The 27,772-nt window shown below is 48.1% G+C and overlaps 1 protein-coding gene across 7 annotated transcripts in view; it reads right to left on the bottom strand.

Moving 5' to 3' along the window:
- Nucleotides 1–27,772, bottom strand: part of FOXN3 (forkhead box N3) — a 341,535-nt gene that overhangs the window by 112,830 nt on the left and 200,933 nt on the right. For all 7 annotated transcript variants that reach the window (XM_058655362.1, XM_058655368.1, XM_058655369.1 and 4 more), the window contains one exon: nucleotides 25,840–25,976. In XM_058655362.1, the coding sequence (XP_058511345.1) occupies nucleotides 25,840–25,976 (137 nt within the window). The remainder of the gene's footprint in view (nucleotides 1–25,839; nucleotides 25,977–27,772) is intronic.

Genomic DNA, 27,772 nt, shown 5'->3' with positions numbered 1-27,772 from the left:
AGCATGGTGTACACACTGGCAAGGCACAGGAGCATGCTAACTCAGTGGCTAATCCTCCAAGTACAAGGATCCCATATGGATGCCGGTTCATGTCCCAGCTGCTCCACTTCCCTGCAATAACGGATAGACCAAGGCCTTGGGACCCTGCACCCATGTGGGAAACCCAGCGGAAGCTTCTGGCCCCTGGCTTCAGATTGGCTCGGCTCCAGCCACTGCAGCCGCTTGGGGAGTTAGTGGTCAAATAGAGGATCTTTCTCTCAGTCTCTCCTCTCTGTAGGTGTGCCTTCCCAATAAAAATAAACAAATCTTTTTAAAAAAAATGACCAGAGGGGATGGACAGGACACAGCAATGGACACAAACACTTATCACACACACACATCCACATGTCAAACACATGTTGCAGAGACACTCACAGCCGTGGCCATGGCAGCATTATTCACAGCAGCCAAGAGGTGGGGGCAGCCTAGGTGTTCCTCCATGGATGCACAGATAATCAACAGGCAGCCTACATGTACATGAGAGTAACACCCAGCCTAACAGGAGAAGGACTTTCTGAATCTCAGGGACATCATGCTAAATCCAGTAAGTCAGTTGCAAATGATAAAAGCTGGATGATTTACGGATACAATGTTCTGCAAGCAGTCACATTTATACGAACAGAAAGCAGCACTGCGGTCACCGGCAAGAGGGGGACACGGCACGTTTATGTTGTCGGTTGTACAAATAAAAAAGTTGTAAAGATTGGGTGCATAACACTGTAGATATACTTAGCACTCCTGAATGGCACATTTAAAAATGGGCAAGACAGTAAGTTACACATATATTTTAAGCACATTTATAAACTTAGGAGCTTGGCGGGGGGGAAGAGGGAGAAAGTAATATGGCATAGCAGGAAAAACCACCACCTGCTGTGCCAGCCTTCCATATGGACCACAGTTCAAGTTCCTAGCTGCTACACTTCAGCTCCTTGCTAATGTTTCTGGGAAGGCAGCAAAGAATGGCCCAACTACTTGGGTCCCTTTACCCATCTGAAAGACCTTGAAGAAGCTTCTGGCTCCTGGCTTTGGCCTGGCTCTAGGAGCCATTTATGGAATGAAACAGTGGATTGAAGACTCTCTCTCTCACTCTGTTCTTTAAAAAAACACTGCCATTTCCATGTGTTTAGGAGAAATCTTTTTTACAAATTTTAAAAGTTTATTTTATTAAAGTTCTTTACACCATTTTTCACTGAACATTCTATATTGATAAGCAGAAAATGCAATAAAGCTGTATGAACTCCAAAAACCTATGAAAACAATACAGAAAGATAAAGATTCTACTAGGCCAGTAAAGTAAAAACTTAAGGCTCTGGGGTTTCCTCAGTTAATGCGGGCTTGTTTTGAATAATGTATGAATTTAACTTGAGTCACATTTTGTCAGCTGCTGGTTGCTTTATCTCGGCCCCGCCAAAAGAACTAAAAAGACATCAACAGTCATTGTTCTGTGATCACTTAAAATATCTAGGTTAATGCCATAAAAATTACCCAGAGAAGATGCTTTCAAAAAAAAATTTAGCCTTCCAGATTCTCTAATTTGCTCATTCAATAAAGAGTCCTTAAGTGCTTAAAAGCAAAACACAAAAACAGAGCCAAGCGGTACAATTCTTGGCTCCCTGGCTCAGGTTAACATGGGGTCCCTGCCAGGCCCCATGTACACAGGCTTACACACAGACACACAGACACATGTTAGATAAGCTAGAACCTCCCCAGCTCCCAAGGTCATGAGAGGTTCCTGGACACTGTAGGAATTGAATTTGCTCAACCTGAAACACTTTCATAACCCTAGTCTAAAAGAAGGGAGAGTGCATTAATTCTTCCTCACTTGCAACAGAAGTCACTCACAAGCTCATCTACAAGTTTTATCTTCTCCATCTTTGCCCCAAATGCACCTGATGGAAACACCTAACAGCCCCATCCCAGTCACCAGTAAAGCCAAACCAGGGGTCTTACTCTACGGTCCAAAGACCATCCATCCATCCATTATCCTCCTTAACCCTTCCCCAGCTAACTCCACACTCCACAACTAGCGAATCCAAGAACATCACCACCCCAAAAGGATGCGTGACTTAAAACTAGATTACAAACTTGGAAGACATCAGACACCATCTAGTCCAGCTCGCCCCTCTGCTTGGCCAAGAACTCAAAGTCAACAGGCAGCAAGACCAGCTAAAGAATTTCGGTGTCCAGGGCCAATATTGTGGCCCAGTGGGTTAAACCACCACTTGTCAAACCAGCATCCCATATTCAAGCACCAGTTTTAGCCTCAGCTGCTCTACTTCCAATCTACCTTCCTGGTAATGTGCTTGGGAAGGCAGTGGATAATCCTGGAATTATATTAGGGAACAAAGAGCAGTGGATTCTGGAACTGTTGGTATTCTTTGAGACAAGCTTGAGCGTGAAAGGAAGATGCAACTCAGGACCCAGGGCAGGCTGGGAAAACCATGGGGGATTTCAGATTTACTCTTAGAACCATCTACACATGTGCTCTACAACAGACACCGGTGTGGACTTCCTTCCCTACTGTGGCCACTGGACTTGTGCCAAGCCAGTCAGTCTCCCAGTGGCCCCTGCAGGCTGAGAGAGCCTGCCAGCCTCTGTGCTGCTGCTGGAGGCAAAGCGAATGCCCCCTGCCTCGGGGCCCAAGTGAGCAGGAAGCAGAGCGTCCCACCCTGCCATCTGCCTGTCCCTGTGGGGGCCTGAGAGTGGCCACCATTCCCTTGGTTTCTGGCAAGACCCTACACAGACTTGGCCCTGTAATGGCCCAACACAGTCCCGCTCGCCTCTGCCCCAACCAAGGACTGTGGCCTAATACCTTGAGGGACCAGTATTACAGGAGCAAACACAGTATATACATCAACTGGAGAAGTGTCTGCCCCTGGTGGGCTGGGAGTCCCTCTGCAGCCATGTGAACAAGCCTGGCAAGATTTCTTAAAGGGACACCCCACAGAGAGAGGCCCCAGCTGCCATAGGCAGCCAGCTGAGGCCTGAATATGCATGGGAGCCCAGCCAACACCCCAAGGACGCAAGATGAGCTGTTCCAGGCTGGCCCTGATGGCTGAGAGAGAAGGCAGCGATCATTTTAGGAAGCCGTTTAGTTTGGGTTATTTGTTACACAGTTAAGTGACACAGCGTACTGCGCAGGAGAACCTGCCCAACACAGCAAGATCACAAGCTGCAAGAAGGAATCATGCAAGGGGCCCTTTCATGGGCACCTAGCTCCTGGAACAAAAGACAACAGTCACAGACATTTCCAAGACACTTTAGGCAACAGAGCCTCCAGGCGTTACCGAGGAGGCTCCCAGGACAAAACTGCCTGCCCAATTATCTCAGATTCAGCAGCAGCTCCTTCCTCCAAATGAAAGGATGTGAAACCAGGTACCAGCCTTCACTCACCCCACTCCACCCCCAGACTTCTGGAACCCACGGCGCGGTCACTTCCGAGGCTGGAGTCCAGGGAGTTGGTGTTGGAGCTGCTGCAAGAGTTCCTTCCACCTGGGAGAGCCCGGAGGAGAGCTAGACACCCCGGAGGGAGCTGCTAGCAAGTCATTAGACACTGATTATCCCTCCGCTCACGGTTAAAGAGCTCAGAATGTCACCCATGGGAGAGATGCAGTTCCTTGGGGTGGAGCCGTGGGTACCCCAGGAACACTGCACTTCCAGGACTTCCTTAGCAGCAGGAGAAACCCCAATGTCCCCTGCTTCTCTCTGCAGGATCCACAAGGGGGACCAGAGGGAGTCTGAGCTTTGGCCGGAATAAGCTTGTTCAGCTCCTTCCCCACTGCCAGGGTACCCTCCCTTCTCTGAACCCTTTAGACAGCACGAACTCTTGGATTACCACTTCATTCTATGAAGGCATCAGCCCTCACAAATAAATGAAGAGGTTCCTGAGGGCCTGCTCCATGTTTTAACCAGCTTCTGTGGTTCCTCTACTCTCCCCTTACTCATTCTTAAAAACCTAGAGCCAGACACAGCGCCAGAGAGGAGCTTACAGCCCTATGGAGAAAGCGCAAAACGGTAACTACCAAAAAAATGGGAAGACACAATGGGGCTCACCAAGATCACCCCCAGATTTGGTGGGTGCTCAGCCAAGATTCAAATTCACAGCTGTGACATGTAACAGGAAAAAGATACAAGGCCATGAGCAGGAAAACCAGCAGGCCCAGTGCACAGGGGCCAAGGGCACTGGGCACAAGTGCCCCAGACCACTCCCCAGGAGGCACCCCAGCATGGGTTCAACATCCCAACCCAGGAGGGTGGGCAACACAAATCACAGGGCATCTACAAGCGTAGCACAGTGGAGACGCAGTATACAAGATAGAGCGGTGTGTGTGTGTGTGTGTGTGTGTGTGTGCACCTTATGATCTAATTATTTGAAAAGCAGAGCATCAGAGAAAGTGGCAAGGACCAAGAGAAAACGAGAGAGCTGCCATCCACTGGTTCATTCCCCACCTGTCTGCGATACCCAGGGCTGGGCGAGGTTGAAACCAGGAGCCAACAACATCATCTGGATGCCATTCTTGGGTGGCAGCGACATAAACATCTGGCCTGTCTTTCACTGTCTTTCTTGACACATGAGCAGGATGTTGGCCTGGAAATGCACCAGCCAGGACATGGACTACCCTCCAAAGGGGAGGCCCAGGACCCCAGGTAGTGCCTGAGGATCACCCACTAGGCCCTAGAGCTGCCAGAATTGCAGAGGTGTTCCTTCGACTACACTGTGTACACCAATAAGCCCAGCGAGCCACTCGCCACAATTCAGGTCTGCGGACACCAGCCTAGGCATGACTTTGCAAACCCAACTTTCTGAGAGCTCTCTCAAGCCTGCTATGTTCATTCTGTTCTGCATGGGAGGACAAGGAGTAGCTGAGTCATTACAGCAGTCCACTGTAACAATGTTCAGAAGATAAAACTCAAATCCACGCATTTCTCCTATCTGAACACAACTCCCGGATAAGCAGCACAAACGACCAGGTAAGGCCAGCAGGTTCAAGGTTGCAGCTGCTTCTTTCACTGTCCAGTGAAGTGTCACGAGGACACTTTGCAGTTCATTATGAAGCTGAGTAAACATGAGGCCTGCTGTAGAATCAAACACAATTAAAACTTTAATTAACTGGAACCCGACAAGCCCTTGTCTTTAAAAAAAAAAAAAAAAAAACTTGTGGGCAGCAGACACGGGAACAATTGAGGTTACCTCACTTTCAGGGGAAGTCCAAATTGGGGATTTACTCAACATGATCATTTCCTGCAGCCTCTGAGGGCGGTACAGGTTGTACACGCACGTAATTGCAAAGGGATTCCTGAAGGGCAAACCACAGTGTCTCCTAACGCTCAGTGTATTCTCTCTACTAGCAGAGGACAAATTTGTAAATTAGGAGGAGTAATTTTTTTCAAATAATGGAACATCAAACAAAAGTTCTAATGCTAAATTCTGTAATGGGAGGACTCCTGTGGCCCAAACTTCAAATTAATCCAGGGTTCCCTGTTCTAAATACTTGCAATTATTTTCTGCAGAACCACCACCAATCAGTCCCCTTTCTAGAAGAATTATAAACCTATGATCCTTCGAATAGTTTTAAACTCTATTCTCGGGCCCGGCGGCGTGGCCTAGTGGCTAAAGTCCTCACTTGAACACCCCGGGATCCCATATGGGTGCCGGTTCTAATCCCGGCAGCTCCACTTCCCATCCAGCTCCCTGCATGTGGCCTGGGAAAGCAGTCGGGAACAGCCCAAAGCTTTGGGACCCTGCACTCGTGTGGGAGACCTGGAAGAGGTTCCTGGTTCCCAGCTTCGGATAGGCTCAGCACCTGCCGTTGCGGTCACTTGGGGAGTGAATCATCAGACGGAAGATCTTCCTCTGTCTCTCCTCCTCTCTGTATATCTGACTTTGTAATAAAAATAAATAAATCTTTAAAAAAATAAAAAAAACCCTCTATTCTCACACTTGATTGCGTTATAAACCCCAATCATCACACAAAAATCAGACCCGGAGCTGGCGCTGCAGTGCAGCATGTTAAGCCACCTCTTCCAACCTTGGAATTCCATATCAGGCTGGCTCAAGTCCCAGCTACTCTGCTTCAGATCCAGATTCCTGTTAATGCACTTGGGCAAGCAGCAGAAGCTGGCCCGTGGGGTTCAACTCTTACACCCACATAGGAGACCCAGATGAGAAATTCAGGCTTCTGGCTTTGGCCTAGCCTAGTCCTAGCTGTTACAGCCATTTTGGAAGTGAACCAACACACAGAAAATCCTTCTGTCTGTCATTCCCTCTCAAATAAATAAGTAAATCTCATAACACAACCAACAACAAACTCTACCCAGATATTATCAGCAAGGAGATATATCCCTTTGGAGTCTGCTTATTGTAGTATGGGAAACAGAAGTCCTGCTCTACTATCCAAAAAAGCCACAGTGGTACGACACTTTAATGCTCCACCCTGAGGTACCAGCATCCCATACAGGTGCTGGTTCGTGTCCTGGCAGCTCCACTTCCCATCCAGCTCCCTGCTTGTGCCCTGGGAAAGCAGTAGACGGCTCAAGTCCTTGGGACCCTGCACCCGCGTGGGAGACCCAGAAGAAGCTCCTGGCTCCTTCAGTTCAGTTTTGACTGTTACAGCCATTTGGGGAGTGAACCAACAAATGGAAGATGTCTGTCTCTTTCTTACCCTGCTCCCCCACTTGCACTCTGTCTCACTTTTTCTCCCTCCTTCACCCTCCCTGTCTCTGTCTCTCTCTCTCTGTGACTCTCTCAAGTAAATAGGTTAACTCTTAAAGAAAAAGAAGAAAAACTACACGTGTATTTCAAAACTTGTTTGCACCCAGATAAACTTATCTTTTAATTCCATTTGTTCCACAAACTTTGAAGTCCACTCCAGAGATGCTGGTTAAACACAGACCTTGTGTTCCATTTTGTTGCGGTACTTTCTTTTCTAACCCTTTCTTTTTCCTTTGTCATTTGCTTTTTTTTAACCAACAAACCCAACAAATCTAACCGGAGATCAACTTCTTCCTAAATACCTGAAGAGCTTTGGGGCACTGAGCGACACTCCAGGCCCTAAACTGGATTACTTCACCGCCTTAAAGAAAATTGCTAAATTATTGCCTGAACAAAGACAAGGATCTTATAGGTCCTATAATCTCATTTCAAATCCTTTTACCCACTCCCCATTCTCCTGGCCCTGATATCACAATCCTCTTTGGGTAATCCGAGGTCTATTGGGAGCCAAGGCCGAAGCTGTTTTTGCTCCCCCACCTCCCCCAAGCCTCTCTGTGCCACTGTTCGCTGCTGGAAGGGGGCAATGTGCCAGAGTTCAGGGCCCCATAATGGTTCCCTTCTTACAGGGCAACTGTTAATAATTAGCAAGAAGCATTTTGCCTTTAAATCTCACAGCTTGAACAGTAAGGTCTTGCAGGGCCAAAGAAACACTTAATTCTCCAGAAGCGAGGCTTGCTCCCCACACATTCTGCACCCATCTACTCACAGCATTCAGTGGCTTCATCCACCCATCAAGATATTGTTTGGGAGCACTTACCATGCCCAGGAAGCTGAGGCTGAGGCAGGCAAAGGGACATACATATGGCAGACAGGGTTCCTGCCTTCCCACAGCTCTCAGTCTACGAGGAAGATGGACGGCTACCAGGCGTAGGAGCCAGGGCCCACAGAGAGAAGGAGGGAACAGCCCCAAATGAAGGACATTCACTAAGGGGGTCTTGTGGGGTAGCTTGGAAGCCTTTGAAGCTGTTTTCAAGGGACCCGCTAGCCTGAGTGCTCTGACACAAACAGAATAGAGCAGGTGCATGCCAGCAAAGAGGCGAGAGAGAGAGCGATCCGGAGTCCAGAGTTACTCATTCATTCATAAACACGAACCTAGAGGCTGGTATCACGATTAAGCTACTGCTTGCAATGCCAACCTTCCAGATCAGAGTGCCAGAGTTCCTCACGCTCCTCTTCTGACCCAGCTTCCTGCCAAAGGGGCCAGCAAGGTAGCAGATGATGGTCCAAGTACTTAGCCTGCAGGGGGTGAATGACGAGATGGAAACAGAGCTACCATGGGCCCACCACGGTAGCCTAGTGATTAAAGTCCTCGCCGGGATCCCATACGGGTGCCGGTTCTATTCTCAGCAACTCCTCTTCCTATCCAGCTCCCTGCTTGTGGCCTGGGAAAGCAGTAGCGGGCAGCCCAAAAGGTTGGGATCCTGCAACCCGCATGGGAAGCTGGAAGAGGCTCCAGGCTCCTGGCTTTAGATGAGTTCAGCTCTGGTTGTAGCAGCCACTTGGGGAGTGAATCAGCAGATGGAAGATCTTCCTCTCTATCGCTCTTCCTCTCTGTATATCTGACTTTCCAATAAAAATAACAATAAATCTTTAAACAAACGAAAAAGAACATGGGAACGGAGACATTAAGGGTGTTAACGGGAAAAGAAAAAAAGAAGTCCTGAGGCAGAAGCCACCTAGTGTCTTTGATCTCCAGCCATGGAATGCACCTAGGCACACACACACGTGCAGGGTGAGCCCTTCCTACCCACATGTGTCTAACGCTACACCACATCCCAGAATACCCAAGCCACTAAGGACCAGGGCTAGGAAGCTAACTCACTGCCCCTACCTCCCTACAAGAGAAAGAGACTGAGAGTGCTTTGAAGAGGATTTAGAGTGAAGAACATTTACTGAACCGTCTCATTCCACAGCCATCACTCACATAGACTGGCAGGGATTACCAAGACCAGGAGGGGTGATGCTGCAAATCCAAGGTCACAGAGCTGGTGACAGCAGCGGGTGGCATTGCCCCCGATGTGTGGTGACTCCCACCTCCAAACTCTGTACCTAGTGTCTATGTGGACTGCACTGGGCATTGCCTGTGCCTCTTAGGGAACTGGTCCAGCCTCCGCTCTGCCGAGCTATACATCACTTCCCCGGGCTCTCACACATAGGTACGGGGTGCTACTTCCCAGCGTGGAAAACAGCCCTCTCCCGGACATTAATCATGGAGACTTATTGGAGACAGAGCCACAGCGAACCTTTAATCAAGAAAACACCTTCACCTGATGATAAGAGGCAAAACCCACAATTTATCTCCCATGTTCTCCATCACCAAATATTTACTGAGCCGCTACACTGGGCCAGGCACTGAGTCAGCCTTGGGAGTAAATAAGGACCAGACCTTGCAGGTGCCTGTGTATGAAGGCCACACCTGCTGCTCTAGGTGGTGTTGCAGGCAACTGCCTCCCTGAGGCCAACTCGCCGCCCCACTTCAAGTCTCCAGCTACTTCAAACTTTGGAAGGAGGAATGAATGAGACACATGAATACTCCCAGGAGCTGCACAGAACCCTCAAGGGCTGCTCTGAGAAAGACAACGATCATAGAGCACAGCTATGCTTGGCTCCAAGTACCCTCTGGCTCAGGCGCCCAATTCCCACAACCCACAACCCTCCAGTGCCCGAGGACGGCAGCAGGAGCAGGGCACGCACTCGCAGGCACACTGGACTTTAGCCCCAAGAAATGAATTTCGTGACAGAAAATTGATCTCTCTTGTTCATATAATTTAGGACTCTGTTGAGAGAGCAAACAAACAGGGCTGTAGTAATTAATTGAAAAGAAAAGTCTAATTAAAATTTTATATTAGTGTACATAATGGCCAGAAATAGTAAACATTGCTCAAAAAAAAAAAAAAAAAAAAAAAAAGGGAAAGTTGGAGCTGTAGAAGAGCTGAAAGCCCTCCGGCTCGTCAGTTAACCACCATCCACTCATCACTCCGCAGTGCAAACATGCCGCTTCGCCTCATGTTCTAACCCAGCATAAAATGGAACAAGGTAGCAAGATTCCAGAAAACCACGAAACAGTTAACCACTTACAATTCGCTCCAATTCAGCAACTACTTACCGAGTGCTGTCCAGTGCCTGATATCCTGTCCCTCCATCCACTCATTCCACCAAACCTTATTTAACACACACACGTACCTCATGTCCTCATGTCTCCGCAGCCTGACTGGGGCCATGAGGTCTTTCAGGGAATTAAATACAGTATGTACCAAGTAGAACCCAAGAGGCCCAGGCAACTGACTCTGATACGCAATGAGACATCTATCCCATGATGGCTTCTTAGAGAAGGTGGTATTTACCTACAAAGCCACAACTGAGCTATATATAAGGATGCAAGTTGCCCTGAATAAAGAGAGAAGAATGCCTTGACTATTTCTCTCCTGTTATGACATGACATGCTTAACAACTGCAGGTCCTGTCCTTGCTTGGGTACCGCTTGCCATGAACTTGGATGCGGCCACCGGAAGGGTTCCCAGCCCTGGGACACTGAGCATACAGGATGGGGAAGTGACAGGCAGGCACGGGGACAAGGCTGACACTGGACAATGAATCTGTCTCCAGCCTCAGGAGCAGAAGATGAAAAGCACTTAGTCTCTCCCAAACCCCCCCAAAGGAATCCTCTGCAGCTGCGGGGGCTGCGACAGACCATGCTGGCACCTGTTGCAGTCTTCAGGACCACTGGTGTACTCCTTGTCAGAGCATCCACGTCACCCCAAGGGCACAAACAAGCAACAAAACCATTTCTAAAAGCCTTAATAAACCTTCCTCACAAAGGTGGGCTAACCACAGGTTCTGTCTCCAGCTTTAAGTAAGGCTGCCAGAGGGTCAGAAAGAACCTGAGAGAGGACCTCATTCTACCACATCACTTTACAAACCCAGAACGGAGACGGGCTGGGATGACCCGATTTGCATTTACCAGCATCAGCACACAGCTGATCTGTGGCAGGCATCATAAAAACCCAGGTCTCCAGAGTCGCAGACAGGGCTCCCCTGGGGGCCACCTGCTACATCTCGCCAAACTACTGTGTTTCAGTTCCTCAGTACTTAGGGAACAGCCTCAAAATGGGCAGGTTATACCACAGCCTTCTGCTCAGGTTGGGGGCGGGGGGAGGGGGGGAATGTCCAGTCCTCGGGCTGTGGAAGGACCAGGAAACCATCAGGTTTGGCCCTGCCAAGATAACCACAGGTGGGACTCAAGATTCAGTGCAGCTATACAGCAGGCTAGCTTTTAAGCTGACAGTTTTCTATGGTCCATGAATGACGCTGTAAATATCCACATGGCCCTTGGCAGAGAATAAGAAAAAGCTCTCTACCCGTGGCTTAGGTGATGGAAAACAACTCTTCCATTGTATGAGATTGATTTCTGAGTCTGTCTGGTGCACACACACTAATGGCAGAAAACCCAGCTTAGTCACCTGGCCGTCCTGAGCACTTTGCCTAAAGCATGGCACAGGGGAGCTCCAGCAATGTGGGATGAATGGGCAAGGGAACATTCCCACTAACATGACCTAAGGAGCAGAAATGAATGCTGTTTTTAGGAGGATGTGCTTAGGAATCCACCCAAAGCTCTGGAACCACAGAGAATTTCATGATCTCAAACACTGACGCCAGATGCCATGGAATGAGGTAGGCTCAGTAGGTTCCACATCCCGGCCCAACCACTGACTTAGATAAAGAACACAGAGTGTCTTCCGTTGGGATATGGAGGCAAAGATACAAGGAGAGGAATTAAGTAACTTGCTCACACTCTCCGGCCACATGACTGGCACGGGCAGGAAAAGAGGGCAGGGACTATTGAGGCACCACCAACGCACACTGCAGTTGTCTCGGCTTACCTGTGCCTGCTCGGCTCACACCATTCCATCCAGGAAACACAGAGGAAATAAGAGGTCACAGCCCCTCACCATAATATGATTCTCCAATATAGTGCATGAGAAATCATGACACCCAAGACATGACTAAACCGCCATCACAGAATAGGCTATTACATGGGCAACAGGGTCATCCTGGCACTAATGCTAGATATGAATTATCTCCCTGTCCATGACATTTTACATGCCCTTTGTAGCTTGGAGTTGTACACTAATAAAGCAGTAGTCAAATAAAAGGCTCAAGTTCCTTCCCCTTTATCCTTTCCAGAATAAAAATTGACAAAGTTTTCAACTGTGAAAACTCAGAACCTCGTAGCACAGATGTAGGGGGGTGGGGTGCTAGTGGTTCTCCAATAGTGCCAGTGTTGCCTGTTAGGGACACGGGATATTGTATGCGGACTTGCCTGAACCCGGCGGGTGGGGGTGTGCGAATAGCATCTGAGGGACAGCGACCAGTACAGAGGCCAGAAGCTAAAGGGGGTCTGGCTGACAGTGAGAAATCTCCCAACATCCTTCCCAGGGCCACTGGCAAACCTGGTGTGCTGTCACCTGCATGGGAAGAAATTATCTAGCATTGGGAATCTAAATTAAAAACAAAACAAATCTTAGCTGGCTACTAGGACAGGACACGCTTCCAACTTGCACAGCCCAGCAGCCCTACATCCATTTCTAATTCATTCTGGCTTTTTTGATTTTTGCCCTCCACACCTGCGAAGCAAGAGCACGGAACGGGGCCAGCGTGAATCACTACTGCTGACCTGCAGGCAGCAGCCTGTCCTGGAAGCTGCCAGAGGGACTTCAGGAAGTAGGTGAAGCCACTGCCATCCCATATCAGAGAAGCAGTTCAAGTCCCAGCTACTCCACTTCAGATCCAGCCTCCCACTGAGGTGCCTGGGAAGGCAGCAGGTGATGGCCTAAGTGCCTGGGTCCCTGCCTGCCAGGTGAGACCTGGGTGGAGTTCCTGGCTCCTGGCTTTGCCTTAACTTAGACCCAGATGTCATAAACATCTGAAAGAGTGAATCAGGAGATGGAAGAGCTCTCTTTTTCTTTGTCACTGTGTCTTTCAACTAAAGTCTTTTTTAAAAAGTTTGCAAAAACTGGAATCAACAGATACATACACAAAGGCAACTATGAGGTGATATGTAAACTTAGCTCAAGTGTGCTGTAACATCAGGCTGCATGCCATAAATACATGCAGCTTGTATTTGTCAATTCTGTTTCAACAAAGCATGGGAGACAAAAAGAACGACAAAGCTTCTAAATTTTTTCAAGACTAACAGGAAAACAATCCAGTGATCTAGCACATCAATTTCAACTTATTCTCTCAAATTCAATATTGTTCCTATACCTGTTACAGATACTGAAAACATACTCACAAGTTACATTTATCCCCAACAAGTTCATTCAACCTGGCAAATGCCAACAAACATTATCAATGGCAGTTCTGCTACCAATCATCTAAGTCTTAACTTAGCAAACATATAAGAATAGCGTTTGAAAAACAACAAAAAATAAAATAAGGAATAGTGTTTGCATCCTGATACTTATCCAGAGCTTAATTTTTAGATGATTTTTCAGAATAAATTTCACGCCTTTTTTTTCAAGATTTATTTATTCTATTGGAAAGGCAGAAGTAGAGAGAGGAGCAAAGGCAGAGAGGAAGATCTTCCGTCCGAAGATTCATTCCCCAAATGGCCACAACGCCTGGTGCTGCACTGAACCGAAGCCAGCAGCTCTTCCGGGTCTCCCACGCGGGTGCAGGGTCCCAAGGCTTTGGGCCGTCCTCCACTGCTTTCCCAGCCCACAAGCAGGGAGCTGGATGGGAAGTGGAGCTGCCGGGATTGGAACCGGCACCCGTATGGGATCCCGGCACGTTGAAGGCGAGGACCTTAACCATTACGCTATTGTGACGGGCCCCATGCTTATTTTTTAAACAAAACAAAATCAATTCTGTGCCTTTGTTTTATCATTTCAGTATCAAAGGATATTAATTATATTCATTTTTATTTCATAAATATTTATACACCATTAGAGTTTTAAGCCAATAGGTAGAAATACAAGAACACAAACAAAATATATGCTTTAAAGCCTGATATTTTTTTTAAATACTCAAACTAAAGATACTTAGCAATTAAAACATTGCATTCCGTAGAGGCGTATGCGGATTCAATTCCCGCCCTGACAGCTGACTCCAGCTTCCTGCTAACGGATATTCTGGGAGGCCATCGTCAATGCTCAAGTGATCGGGTTCTTATCACCCACATGAGGTCCCTCATTTGAATCCCCTACTCTTCAACTTGGCCCAGTCCCACCTGTTGCAGGTCTTTGGGAAATAAACCAGATGGAAACTCTGTCTCTTTCTCCTTCTCACACATTAGTTTTTTTAAAAGTCTTCAACCTGAGAAGTGGTTAGCAATCATCAGTTTTCTCCCATGAACATACGTAAGACATGTAAGAAATGACTAACAAGACAGCTGAAGCACAAACATTCATAGCCAAGAAAGGGCCCGAGTATCTATAAGGAGAAAACAAAATCCTCACAATAGAATTCCTAGACAAGGTGTCCTCAAAGTACTGTGAACCCTTGCAAACGCAAATTCCATTTTGAGAAAATGTTGTCTCTACGCCTCCCATCCAAATGTATCCTTATTTTGCTTTTGATAGAATACACACACACACACACACACACACACACACACACACACCCCAGGAGACCCCATCACTTCCCTCCCCTGGTCCCTCAACAGCATCTCTGCCCATGGGTCAGGCACATAGATGCTCAGCTTCCCCTCCACCTGCTCCCTCCTCATGTCCCACATGCCTCCCTCTGGTCCTCTTCCTTGCTTCGGATCTTCTCTTAATGGCTGCATCTCTCCCCTCCCAGCTGTGCCACCTAGGACACACTGCAAAGGCCACCTTATCTTGGAAAATGTGACAGGTCACTCTTCCTTTCCAGGGCTGGCCTCTTCCACTCTCAGAAGGGGAGGAACGGGCTCCCAGATGACAACCTTGCCATCACAAGGTGGCAAGCTAACATCTGCAGGGGCCACAGAGCCATTCGCCTGGCGTGGGTCCCAGCTCCACCGTTTGCAGGCTGCACGGCTGACTCTGGCCCCTAACGCTCATGTTCACAGCAATACAAGTCCAGCTCACTAGAGACCACACGAATGATGTGGGGAGTGCTAAGCACACACATAATACATGTTCAATAAACGCTTCCTTTTCCTCCTCCCACCCAAACTTCAGAATCCTTTAGGGGCCAAAGCAGGGGGATGAAATAAATTTAGAACTCTTTACAATCCTGGGGTGCTAAAAAGCTTACTTTCATGGTTCACATCTTAGAAGTCTGGGGTATCAAGTGGAAATAGATTTTTGTTTTTGCTCAAGATCAAAGAGTTATATCAGAGAAACTCAGGTTGGTTTTTCTGCAAGTCTGACTTCAAGCACCGTGATGACAGAACAGAACCCACCACATCTAAGAGGTGAGGGTAAGAGGGGGTGGTGTTAGAGGGAACTTCAAAGGGCTTTAATAGGCAGAAAACGCACTGGAGTCACCCTACATGATGTCTCCTCGGACAGTCAGACTCTGCTCTGTGGCCAGGCCGGTCCCTCCCCAGTCACACGCAGAGCCCAAGGGCCCACCCCTCGGTGTTTTGAACGCAGATTTTTCAAGTACAGAGATTGGAGATGTTCCCCTATTAGCGGGCAGGGAAGGCTCACACTTGAATGACTTTCTTCCTTAAGGGATGAAAGCGCAGTGGCGAGATTTCCTGGGAGAGAACAGATCGGGAGAGGGGAGGAGCTGAGCTTTGTTCTCATACACGAAAAGAATGCAGGAGAGGGGTAGGGGGAACCCACAAACCACATGTGTTACTGCCAAGAGATTTAAACATGAACTATTATGGAATCTGGCAGAGAGAGAACATAGCTGACCAGACCAGTCAGGGGTGGAAACTCCTCCCACCACAATCAGGCCAGGCAGGACCCCGTCTTCACCTTTCAGGTGTCTGACCACGGGGGTTCCAGACAGAGCAGAGCGTGACCCTGCTGAAGCCACGCCTGGCCCGCAGCACTCCCCACGTCTGTGTTTTCGACGGCACTTGTGAAATGCCAAGTCCTCTGGCAACAGTTTGTGCCTTGGAGTCAACAACAGCCCAGGATCCAAAAACTTCCTTTCCAGCCTCAAGAGTCAGGCTTTGTGTACAGCGAAGGATACATCAGGGCCTAGGCAGACAAAAGGAGGGACAGAGAAGAGGGGGACCGGAAACAACAACGTGGCAAGATGGCCAAACTCTCATTATAGCACAGAGATGTGGAGTTGAACCCTGCCTCCCCCTGCACACATCCCTAGACTTGTGACTGTGGAAGCAGAGCAGCCAATGCCTCCTGGTATCCCACAGTCGCCAGAAAACAAAAACACAAACAAATTGTGTGCCCTACTTAAGGAGAAATCACTGCCAACCATCTCCTGAGGAACACCCATATGCAAAGTTATGCATAGCCAGGCTGGAAAACTTAACCAAAGCTCTGCACGGGTTTGCTAAAGAGTGAAGAATATAGAGAACACTTTACACAAGGGCCAGACTAGTGTGCAGCGTGTGCCAAAACAGGGCTGGGCAATTATCAGAGGGGAGCCTGGCCACAGTTAGGAGACACAAATCAAATTCATTGATTTTCTGCGGGCCAGACATGAGTGTTGAACATTATCTTCGTTATTTCACTTCATTTCATCCCTAAAACCCACTCACTGGAGACAGGAGTGACTCAACAGAAGCTGGGTGACTTCAGTAAGTTGTCTAAGGCCACCGGGCTCGTGAGCAGCCCCGGGAGTTGGGGGGATTCTCCCCCTGGGTTTCTGAGACGGGCTGGGGCTTGCTCACGACCTGCTGGGACGGTCCACGGCCTGTGGGAGCTGGGCAGGTGTGCAGCTCCAATGTGAGCCAGCGAAGCCCCAAAGTACTTGGGAGACAGGCCCAGGCTACACAGCTCTATAGACTCCTCATGTGCTAAGGGACAAGCTTCAGGTAGGGGGATGGTGAGGCGAGATCTGAAAATTTTCCCATGTGGCTGCTTCCTCTTGGTTTCTGTCCCAGGGTGACACGGCTGTGGCATCCAACTGCCAAGATCCAAGGGAGCAAGTGCAGGTGGCGGTAAGGCCTGGGCTGGAACACCCCAGCCCAAAGTGGGAAGAAGCAGGAAAGCTGGAAAACAGGGGGGCACTCTGGCAGCCTCAGTTTCCCTCTGGTTGACTCGTTTCCTCTGGGTATGTTTTCCATTTACTTTTCTTGCCAAGGAGAGAGAAAGGAAGGGGAAGGAGGGAGGAGTGTGTGGGCCAAAGCCAAGACTGTTTGACAGACACGGCTGGAACACTAACTGGTAAACAGACTTCCACCAAAACTTTCCACTCACAGGTAAACACCCAGACTGCACATGTCTCAACACGGACCACCATGATTCAGTCTCACAACGCGCGCAAATCCCTGCCGGACAATTTCTCCAGGTGACCTGAAAACCAGCCAAAGAAAGCAAGGAAGGCAGAACTTGCGATGTTTTCACACACTCCTTATGCACCTTGCACACGTACGGCAGAGTCTCAAAGACAGCAGGACAAATAATAAGGTGCAATGAGGACTGTCCCTAAGAAAAAAGGGGCTCGATTGTGGCCCACACCTCTGGCCCCCATCCTGGGCTCCACACACAGAGCAAGGACCCTGGTTTTGCTCCTCCATGGAGACCGATACCAAGACTGGGTGTTATTCTCATTAATTCAGGTTAGACAATAGAGGGGAGGGCTGCACGATCTGATGGACAGCTTCTGGAAATGATCTTCTGCTTGGTGAAACACGGTGCTGAGCGCTTTATTCACAGGGAAGGAAATGTGAAGTGTCACCCAAAGCAGGGGAGGTGATCGCAGGGCAGGAATCCCGAAGCTGGAGTGCACCGACGGAAGAGTAACTAAATTAGTCCCGTCCCGGCCTTGAAAGCTGGACTTCAGGAGGAGCCAGGCCCCTCGACTCCAAGTGGCGCAGACAGACCCACTGTCACCGAGGCTTTGCTTTCGCTTTAAACCTGGGGCATGGGGGGGAACCACTGGGACAGAGCCCACACAACACACTCAGAAACATCTCCAGAGCCAGAGAGGCCGACTCAATTCTCCAGCCACAGATAAACCTCCTTAGGATGATGCCAGCAGCTGGTCATCTGGCTTGAGCCGCATGCCCAGAGGGAGCTGGCTGTGCCATCAGCCCTTGCACCCCATGCCCCTACTCCTGTGGACGCACTCACACAAGCTTCTGATCTGCCTGGCACCACGGCCATGTGATTCCCTTACAGGTCTTTCTATACTATCTCCCCATTGGATTCAAATCACCCCCTAGCGGATGGTTGAAGAAGCAGGCGGCCTGTTTACTTGCCTGAGGGGTTCTTCTCCAGGTTACACATTCCTAACTACTCAACTAGAGCCCCAAGCCAGCCAGAACACTTTCCTATTATCTCCAAATGCCCTTCCCATGGGGCCAGATCCCCTCCAGAGAAGTCTGATCCATACTGCAAAAAAAGTGTAAGTGACTACTTCACTACCCATTTCCCTTAAGCTAGTATCTTCCAGAACGACCAAAACCCTTCTCACTGACACAGCCCATGGCTGACACACTCACTTCCCCTCCTTCCAACCTTGGGAAGGTGGGCTTCTGTTGTCTGTTCTCATTACAGCACACCCGTGTTTCTTAGCCCCACTTCTCCTGAATCCATAGGCCCTAAAGTGCTAGCTGTACTTAACAGCTGGAACGAAGGGGAGACGTGGGCACGGCGGTAGCAGGCTTTCCTTTCTCATGGTGGCAAAGAATGTGCCACGTTCACACCACTGCAAACCAGAGCCCATGCCTCCTTTCTCACACTGGACATCACCAAGTTCATGCTTCTTACATGGTTCTTGCATATTGCTACTTCAGAGGTCAATTTCTCCCTCTCTGGGCAGGTGAGGGGTCTGACAAACACCCCTCGAGCAGTGCCTGAGAGATGTGCTCCGGCGTCTGCCAGGCTCTCCAAGGCTGTCTGCAGAGACTCGAGAACCTGCAGGATCCAGCAGCCCCTCCACTCCCTTCTCAGGAGGTACCAGCAGCACAGCACCTCGTGGTTCCTCACTAGCGTGGGGATTAGAGAAGCAGACGTAAAGACTTCCCAACACCTGGGCTTTGAGAACACACACCAACACATGAGGGCACCTGGAGGATGTGGTGTTCCCCGGTACTGTGGGAGAAAGCAGACAGGAGCAGCCTAGCCGCCCAGGCACTGGGTTTCCGAATCGAGTGTGAAGACAGAATGACATCGGATAAATGAGCCCAATATTCACTACAAGTGCCTTCTACTGAAGGGCTCAAAGATAACAGAGACCATTTCCCGTTTAAATAAAATAATGAAGGACTGGCTGGGATTTAAACATATGATGGACAGCATATTGAAGGCAAAATGCTGAGATCAAAACCATTTCCTAACACCAACTTGGAAAATATAATGGAACTCAATAGATGATATAATTTGATTGAAAATAAAATTACACCCCATTAATGGATTTTGAAAGTTCATACTGTAAATTAGCATTGTATTAAAAAGAACGTGTCCAACGATTGGAGCCGTTCCTCTTACTCGACTCTTTCAAATTTTTAACAAAATAAAATTTGTATTTTTGAATATTTTCTTTTAGAAAACCTCATCATGCCTGAGCATAATGAAGCTGCAGGTTGATTTTTTTAAATTTTAATATTCGAAGCAAAAGTGACTGTTGAAACATAACCGTTTAGAACACATTACACCTCACTTTTTAAAGTCAAACTTACAGAAATAGAAGTATGGAATATGAGGAGCGTTTACAAGCTCACCTATTGTTTCCACCTAATAAGTTACTTACGTGCAAATGTAAGCACAAAAACAACGTGACTCATCCACAGCCTCGCCTCCTTCCGACAGGCTTGGCTGAATCAAAACTTGCAGCGACAGATGATCTAACCATCAAACTCCTTCCATGCGTGTTGAAACCGATTTTACTGTGGCACTGCAGTCCTTTTGCCAACTATTAAATGCACAACCCTTTGAATAACTAGAATGAAAGATGTCTGCTAAACTTTAAAAAAATGGGCTCCTGCCTAAGCAATGCCTTGCCGCGTGTGCAAATTCAGCAGTTTGAAAGGCAGAAGCAATGCTGTTATGTTAACAAGCTTACCATTGGAAGGATTCTCTACTCTGATAACTGCCCAAATGGACGGGTTCCCCGTATAGTTTGGGACCTACTCTGTATCTTCCCAAACTAATTCAGCACCTGTCCATCTCAGCCTCCCTCCTTCAGCCAAAGCAGCCTTGGTGAAGAATGACTGATGACCTTGCTAACTGGAATCTACAAGGACCGCGTTATAACTTCTATATCCTTAGCAGTATTGTTCTACGTAGGCATTGAAACAATTATAAAGACAAAGCCATCAACAGACAGTGGGCGGGTTAAAAGAAAGCCTTCTGCTGAGTCAGCATGAAAATCAGTCATTTTCATTAAGAAACTCAATATCACAAAGTCCAAAACCTTCAGAGAGGCCATTAATGTATTTTTCACGGCTTATTAAATTGCTTCAAAAAAGCAAAGAGAAACATAAAGCCTAAATGAAAAGTTTAAATGTCTGGGATTTTCTTGATTTAAAAAAAAAAAAAAACCGAAGTGAAAGCAAGGGGAACTTCTCTTGTAATGCTCTGACTTAGCAAACTTCAGAAGAAAATCATCCAAACAAAACATGCCCAAACGTGGAAAGTTCTCCTCCTCTGGTGTGCTCCTCAAATGTCCAAGAGCCAAGGCTGACAAGGTCAAGGGCAGGAGTTGGGAATTCAGCGGAGGTCCCCCATACGCATGGAAAGACCCCAATTCCTTGAGGCATAGCCACTGCTTCCTATGTTCTGCCTTAGCAGGAACCTGCATCTGGGAGCCAGAAGAACTGAACACAGGTACTCACGTAGGGCAGGAGCATTAGGTCAACCAGAAGCTCAGCCACCAAGTCAGACACCCATCCCTCAATGAACCAGGGCGGGGGACAACACAATCCCTCCCTTAAATTAATTATGGCTTCCATCTGGAGCTTAACTGCGGCCATGACACTGTCTAGATGCAAGCATGATATTGGAATGTGTTGATATTTACCAAAGAAACGTAAACTATCCTGGTTGTGATCTCCAAACTGGGTATACAGTCACATGTCACTCAAGGATGCAAATGTGCCTCAGTAGGTAATGTCATCATTACCGGACAGCAACGCATACCTATTGCACATTTTATATTTCCATTCTCTAACCACCAATACTCCGGGAAAAAGTTTCTTTAATGTTATTGCTTTATTGCAAAATTTTTTCTTCCTCGTGGCAAGAGGGGATTAAAATGTTTTGCCCCATGCTGACTTTGGATTGGTGCCTATCCCAGGGGATAATATACATACACACACATACACACATATACACACATCAGACCACACACACACACACACACACAAAGTATCCGTTATCTGAAGTAGGTGGAACCAGAAGTGTTTTAGGGTTGAGCTGTTTTCAAATATCTGCATATCCATTAGACTCAGGAGTAGGACCCAAATATAAACAGAAAATTCACTTTGTTTCACGCACATCAAATCCACACTGACCCTGAAGGTATCCTTATCCAATATTTTTAGCACACCCGCACTTTGCAACTTGTTGTCTGGTATGGACTTGGGGTGTCGAATCAACATGCAAAAGTTTCAGATTTCAGGGTACTTTAGAGTTTGGATTTTGGGGTTGGCAATGCTAAGCATGAACAACCTTTTGAAACAATCTGTTCTCAGACACATGAGAAATGCCAGGTCAGGAGGGAGACAGCAGGTAACATCAACATCCAACCAGATCGCGCACACCTCTGAAGGGTTACACGCGAATACCCCACCCCTCCTCTCCATTTCACTCATCTGGAGGCTTAAGGCTGCGCTCCAGCATCTCCTTGGCAAAGGCCAGGGAGTCCTGGAGCAAGGGGACTGGCTGGGCCCACCGGGGCTCCCTGAGCTCAGCTATGGGGACCTCAGAAAGCACAGGTGAGCACAGTGCACCTGCAGCACAGCACATCCTCCAGAGCAGACAGGGCTGCGCCAGCATGGCTCACACCGGCAAGAGGTGCAGCACACACGCAGACCAGCGCCCAAGGGAACAGTGATTTCTCTTTTCTTACACCCCAAACCATCCAGATATTCTAATATAAAAACATTGGGAATATTAATTCATCTGTTTTGGGGGCAGCGGGGGTTGGGGGATGCTTTTTTTTTTAAGCTGAAAAGTCACCAAGATAACAGAGGGTTCCCACACACACACACTCTCAGTTCTCTGTCCTGTTAGCATCAAAACATGATGAAGAGACACCTGTTACAGTTTAGGGACCAACTGTGACATGTGAAGATAGGCTGAGTATTCCTCACCCGAAAATTCAAAATCCAAAGTGTCCCCAAATCCTACAAATTTCTGAGTAACACCAAAATCCCAAATTATTGATTTTTCAGATTAAGCTTGCTCAAACATCTCCAAATCCAAACTCAAGCACCTCTGGTCCCAAAGGCTTTGAACAGCAAGAAATGCTCAAGCTGCCTGAACTAGGCCTTGTTGACTACTCAGGAGGCACTGGCTTTCCCTAATATCTTCTTTCTGTCCCAGCATACCACCCAGGTGATCAGCATGTTTGGCCCACACGTCTCTGAAGCTCCCTTTGTTGTCTAATGGGTTCTCAGACTTTCCTGGTTTCTGAAAACCTTCATAGATATGGTGTTTTCTAGAATCATTGCCTTGGGGAACAAAACAATCACCTGATGTTATTTGTATGATCAGACTAGGGTTATGGGGGCTGGTGCTGTGGCAAAGCTGGTCAAGCCACCATCTGCGCTGCCAGCAGCCCACATTGTGTGCCAGTTCTAGTTCTGGCTGCTCCACCTCCCATCTGCTCCCTGCTTATGGCCTGGGAAAGCAACAGACGATGGTCCAAGCCCTTGGGACCTGCACCCATGTGTGAGAACCAGAAGAAGTCCCAGGCTCCTGGCTTCAGATTGGCTCGGTTCCAGATGTTATGATCACTTAAATAGTGAACCACAAGAGGGAAGATTTTTTTCTCTCTATGTTTCAAATAAGTAAATAAATCTTTTAAAAAGCAAAAATTTCAAAAGGAATGTTGACAATTATACAAACATCTCCAAGAGCATACTGGAAAACAGGGGCTCCAGCCATGGAAGGAAATACTTAGCCTGATGCTTGGACACGGGCGAGGCTTGGGGGTATTTTGTGTTCCCACCAGCTCCCAGCCACCTGCAGCTGGGTGCAGAGCGCCACTTGCCAAGCACACCTGCAGCCACGAGCAATAACTACCCCCTGGCATAATCACCATCAGCTTCTGCATGCTAAGCAAGCAGATCTGGGAGAGGCAAGTGCTTTCCACTCCCGCTCCCCTCTCCTCCCCACTGGGCGATTCCTGCATCACAGTGAAACCAGCAGACGGTACTTTTTGGTCCCCCTTTAATGCATGGCTTTGTCTTACTCCCATTGTCCCAGGCACAACAACAAGTGATCCAGTGACTTAAAACTGAGCCGAAGACCACATCCTCCTGAGTAACAGCGTGCAGGCCTCCCAGCTCCCACCCAGCACTTGTACCCAACTAGAGGAAACCATAGACCTTCGGAGAAGTGACGACTGTTTCCAGGAAAGGGAAGCAACGCGTTCTCACAGAGTGAAGGCCTGGAAGAAGCAGGCTGAATCTCACTCCCCGGCCATGACCTCGGCACCCACCAGGAAGTGGTGCTAGCCACACCCGACTCTCCACTCCAGGCCCACTAGGCCTACAGCACAAGATCAAGTATTTATTTGGAAATTATTTTCACTACCATAGTTCTACTTCCTCTACATTTTTATGCCTTTATTACACACACACACACACACACACACACACACACACACACACACACACACACTAGGCCAAAGCCTGCTCAGGTTACTGGCCCCAGGACCCATTTGTTCTCCTCTCCTCCTGTTACCCCACAGAGATCAGCTCTATTCAAATTACTCAATAATCACTGTGTTTCCCTGGGAGGGAGATCCACATTTGGCAACAGAAAACTGGCCTCCATGAACCACTAGCACACAGGACCCAATCACCCACTGGTTCTAAACCTACAGCAAGCAAAAGCGTGGGAAAGACTTGCCAGGTACACACAGCAAGGCCAGGCAAGGGTCTGGGAGGTACATGGGGATGGATGAGGGCAGCAGAACCACCAGCCACCATGAGACTCTGGGATAAATCTGAGCGCCCAGCGTCCTCCTTGCACAGCAGCAAGCCTCCCCCCGCCCTGACTGCCTCCCACTGCAGGAGTGGCCACAGCCCCAGGGAGAAAGGCAAGCATATGGCTCTGTCCTTCTGGTCATTTTTCCCAGGTTGGTTGGGCTGCTCTGGAAAATCCCATTTTATCTCCTACAGCTATATGACCTCAAGTTGTCATTTCAAATAAAGCATGCTTCCACTGATTTTTATGAACACAGACAAAAGCTGCTACAATCCTTTTTTTTAAAAAAAAAAAAAAAAAAAGCCCCATCCCCTCCCCAAATCTTTCAAAACCAACTGTAGTTGCTATGTAGGGTTATTTGTTTCTAAGGCAACAGCGTATATCTAAGTCCTAATGGCCTGTCCTTTTGCCAGGCAACAAACAGCCTTGTGATGTAACTGCACCTGTCTCAGCTACGCGTTACCATGGAGACATTCCCGTTGCTATGGCTACCATCACGCTAATCGCCTAGCAAAGGCAGACATACAGCAGTCTTCCCAGAGAGCGCAGCTGTTCCTCCCTGTCTCTTGCTGAAGACTGATTGTCTGGGGCCCATGACGGAGTGCTTCTCGGCCGAGATGCACAAGAACTTCATTAACACCAGTTCAGAGGCTCACTGTGTGTCCCCGGCAGAACAGACATCAGACGGGAAGACTGCAACGGGCGCACTGTAGAACCGCTGGAATCTATGACATCATGCATTCCTAACCAACGCTCACAGAGAGTTGACCTCCATCGTGACTCTTAAATGAGTGGCTACCACAAAAACATTTCTGTGTTCTTTTAAGAAACAGCTTTGTAGGGTTGAGATATGCATTTCAAACCCAAGCACTATTTCAGATAAAATTGGGATACATACATGCCCTATGGGAGTACCTGAATTGAGGTGCTGGACCTGCTTGCTAGTTCAGCTTCCTGCTAATGCGCACACTGGAAAGCAGTGGGTGCCAGTCCCCCAGGGGAGACCTGCACTGAGTTCCTAGCTCCTGTTTTTGGCCTTACCCACTCCAGTTATTGTACCATTTGGATAATGAACCAACAGATGAAAGATCTACTTCTTTCTCCCCCTGCCTTTCGCATTAAAAAAGAAGAAAGAAAAAGAACAGTTTTTCTTTTTGTTTTAATTGGAAAAATCCATTTGTAACTTGTTTCTGTGTGATCGGGCTCATTCATCTAGTATCATTTGACGCTTTAAAACGTGACAACAGGTTCCTTAACTGCTCCCCACCCTTCAATTAAAGACTTGTAAACATGGCACATATGACCTCACAGTCTCAAAAACAAACAGGCACCTAAGTGGGGGGACAGTTTCCATTGTTCTCCTTGAAGAGGCAAACACCAAGTAACCACAACAAAATGATCCCTTAGCGGCGGCATCTCCCAGGAGACTGGGCAGGACAACAAGCGATGGTCCCTCAGCATCTGCACAGACTGGCCAGGTCAAGGGAAGTCTGAGCCTTCTGCTCGACTCAGGCCTGCGCTTTCAACCCAAGAAAACACAGTGGCGGCGAGCGGGGAGATGCTGCAGGACCCACCATGATGCCTCCAGGAGCCACACTCCTCTCCCAGCAGCAGACGGGTAAGGCTTGCAGGAAATCCAACAGATTTGCCTCCTGATGACACCTGTTTTCCTCCCCATGGTTCTGAAGGTATATATATATTTTTAAATCACATACAGCCTATTAAATTCATTTCTCTGCCAAAGTAGCCCACAATTTCAGGAGCCTGCCCACCCTACCCCAAAGAGTTTGAAAGACTTACCTTTGATATGCCTGAGGAGAGGTGGGGGGTCTGCTGAGCCCCTGGGAGGGTGGGTGGTAAGGTGTCTTCTTCAAAGCCTGAATTAGATTTTGTCTATACTCTGGGTCTATGCACCATAACGACCCTTTCCCAATACTCTGAAAACAAGATGAAAACACACATGTATTAGTCCAGGTACAGTAGTCTGTTTGTAGCAAGCAGATGCATAGCTATGCCAGAAATTACTTATTTTTTAAAATGTTTCGTGGGCCTGTTGACTGTCTGAGAGTCTTAAATATTGCACTGTGACAAAAAATACACCATAAAATATCCAAAAGACAAAAATACGGATATTATTGCAGAATTATGCTGATGTATCATAGTACAATTTTCAGATTCAAACTACCAAAAAGAAAAATAAGATCCCTTTACTATTTTTTTAACATCAACTTGGAACAACATCAGCGTCCTCCCCCAAGGGAAGGCTTTTCCTATGTCAGATATCGGACGGCCAGAACGAAGAGAGGGCAAGTTACCCTCCATACGACAACGCTGCTCTAGAAATCAGTTACACTGATAAACTATACGGAATGGGTATCAGTTTACAAAATACAGAAAAGCAATCCACTTGGTACGTGTGCCTTCCCCTGCCCCATTTCCTGGCTAAAGCACCAATATTCATAGTTCTGGAACTGAGTTCTGTAATGACCTTCCCCAAGAAACAAAAGAACTCGGACAGCAAGGCTGTAGGGCCCTGGAATCCGGTGCTTGTGTTTGGATCCCTTGGTGCACAGCAGGCTGCAGAGAGCTGAAACTTGGGAAGGAAGACTTGAAAAATGCCAATGTTCCAGGGGCACAGAGAGCCAGAGTTCCTCTGCGGCATGCCCACATTCCTGTGGTTGGTGGCTTTGGGTCTTTGGGCAACATCTTTGGTAACAGGTGCCTTGGCCCCTGAGGCTCCCTGGTACAGGCAGAGCCTCCTGGGCTGTGGCTGCTTTGCCCGTACACTTTTATGGGACCAAGTCCACTCACACAGCTGGCTAAGAGTTGCTGCTAAATACTGACTGGTTTGGAGAGAAAAGAAGTCAGATGACTCAAACTCACTCCCCAGCCCAGCCAACAGGCAGAACTGTTGTCCTACGGGGAAATGGGGGCTATCTTCCAAAATTCACAAAATATACAAGAAAATCTTCTGAAAGGGATATTAAAAATGAGTTACTCCTAAAATCCTTATATATATTCCATAAATATCTACTTCAGCCATCAAGGTCACCCAGTAGTTTGGGCAAAAACCTTATGCAGAGAGCCCATCCCACTCTTCACTGTCACCTTCAGCAAACAGGCTCACAGCAGGTGCACTGAGCGGGGATGTCTCACCCCAATCCCAGGCAGCCTGTTTATGCTGAACAATAAGGCTCCCCGTGTAATCCTGCAGATGTAAAAGAATTCAACTGCTGCCAAGTTCAAGGTCCAAGTGCAGCCTTTCCTTCCATGCATGTTCATATATTTTAGAACCCAGAGAAGTTTGGGGTAAAGAGTGGTGGGTAGAGGGAGGACTGATGAGACTTTCCCAAAGAAAGCAGGTGGGCCACCCTAAGAATCCTGGACCCTCCAGCCTTTCTTTGGGGAACACTAACCGACCTGTGCAGCACATTTTTCAGAGGAAAGTCAAAAGCTAAGGAGCAGGGGGATGACGGGCAGGAGACAGAGAGAAGGGAGACCAGGGAACAACAAGAGAAAGGCAAACCACCACAAAGGCCCTGCAGGGGGCTGGCCTCACTCCAGGAGCTAGAACCCCCGTGGGGTCCTGGGTCAGGGACCTGTCCAGATCGCCTGTACACAAAGGCGCCCAACCAGCAGCAGCGTGGGCTGGGCTCCAGGAGGACCACCAGCAGCCAGCAACCCCAAGCTTTCTGAGATTATCTGGGAACCCCAGGGCCTTTGTTTTTTTTTT

The sequence above is a fragment of the Ochotona princeps genome, chromosome 26 (assembly GCF_030435755.1).
Source record: "Ochotona princeps isolate mOchPri1 chromosome 26, mOchPri1.hap1, whole genome shotgun sequence".
Classification (NCBI taxonomy): Eukaryota; Metazoa; Chordata; class Mammalia; order Lagomorpha; family Ochotonidae; genus Ochotona; species Ochotona princeps.
The sequence above is the reverse complement of the archived record's forward strand: the minus strand, read 5'-3'. Positions and strand labels throughout refer to the sequence as shown.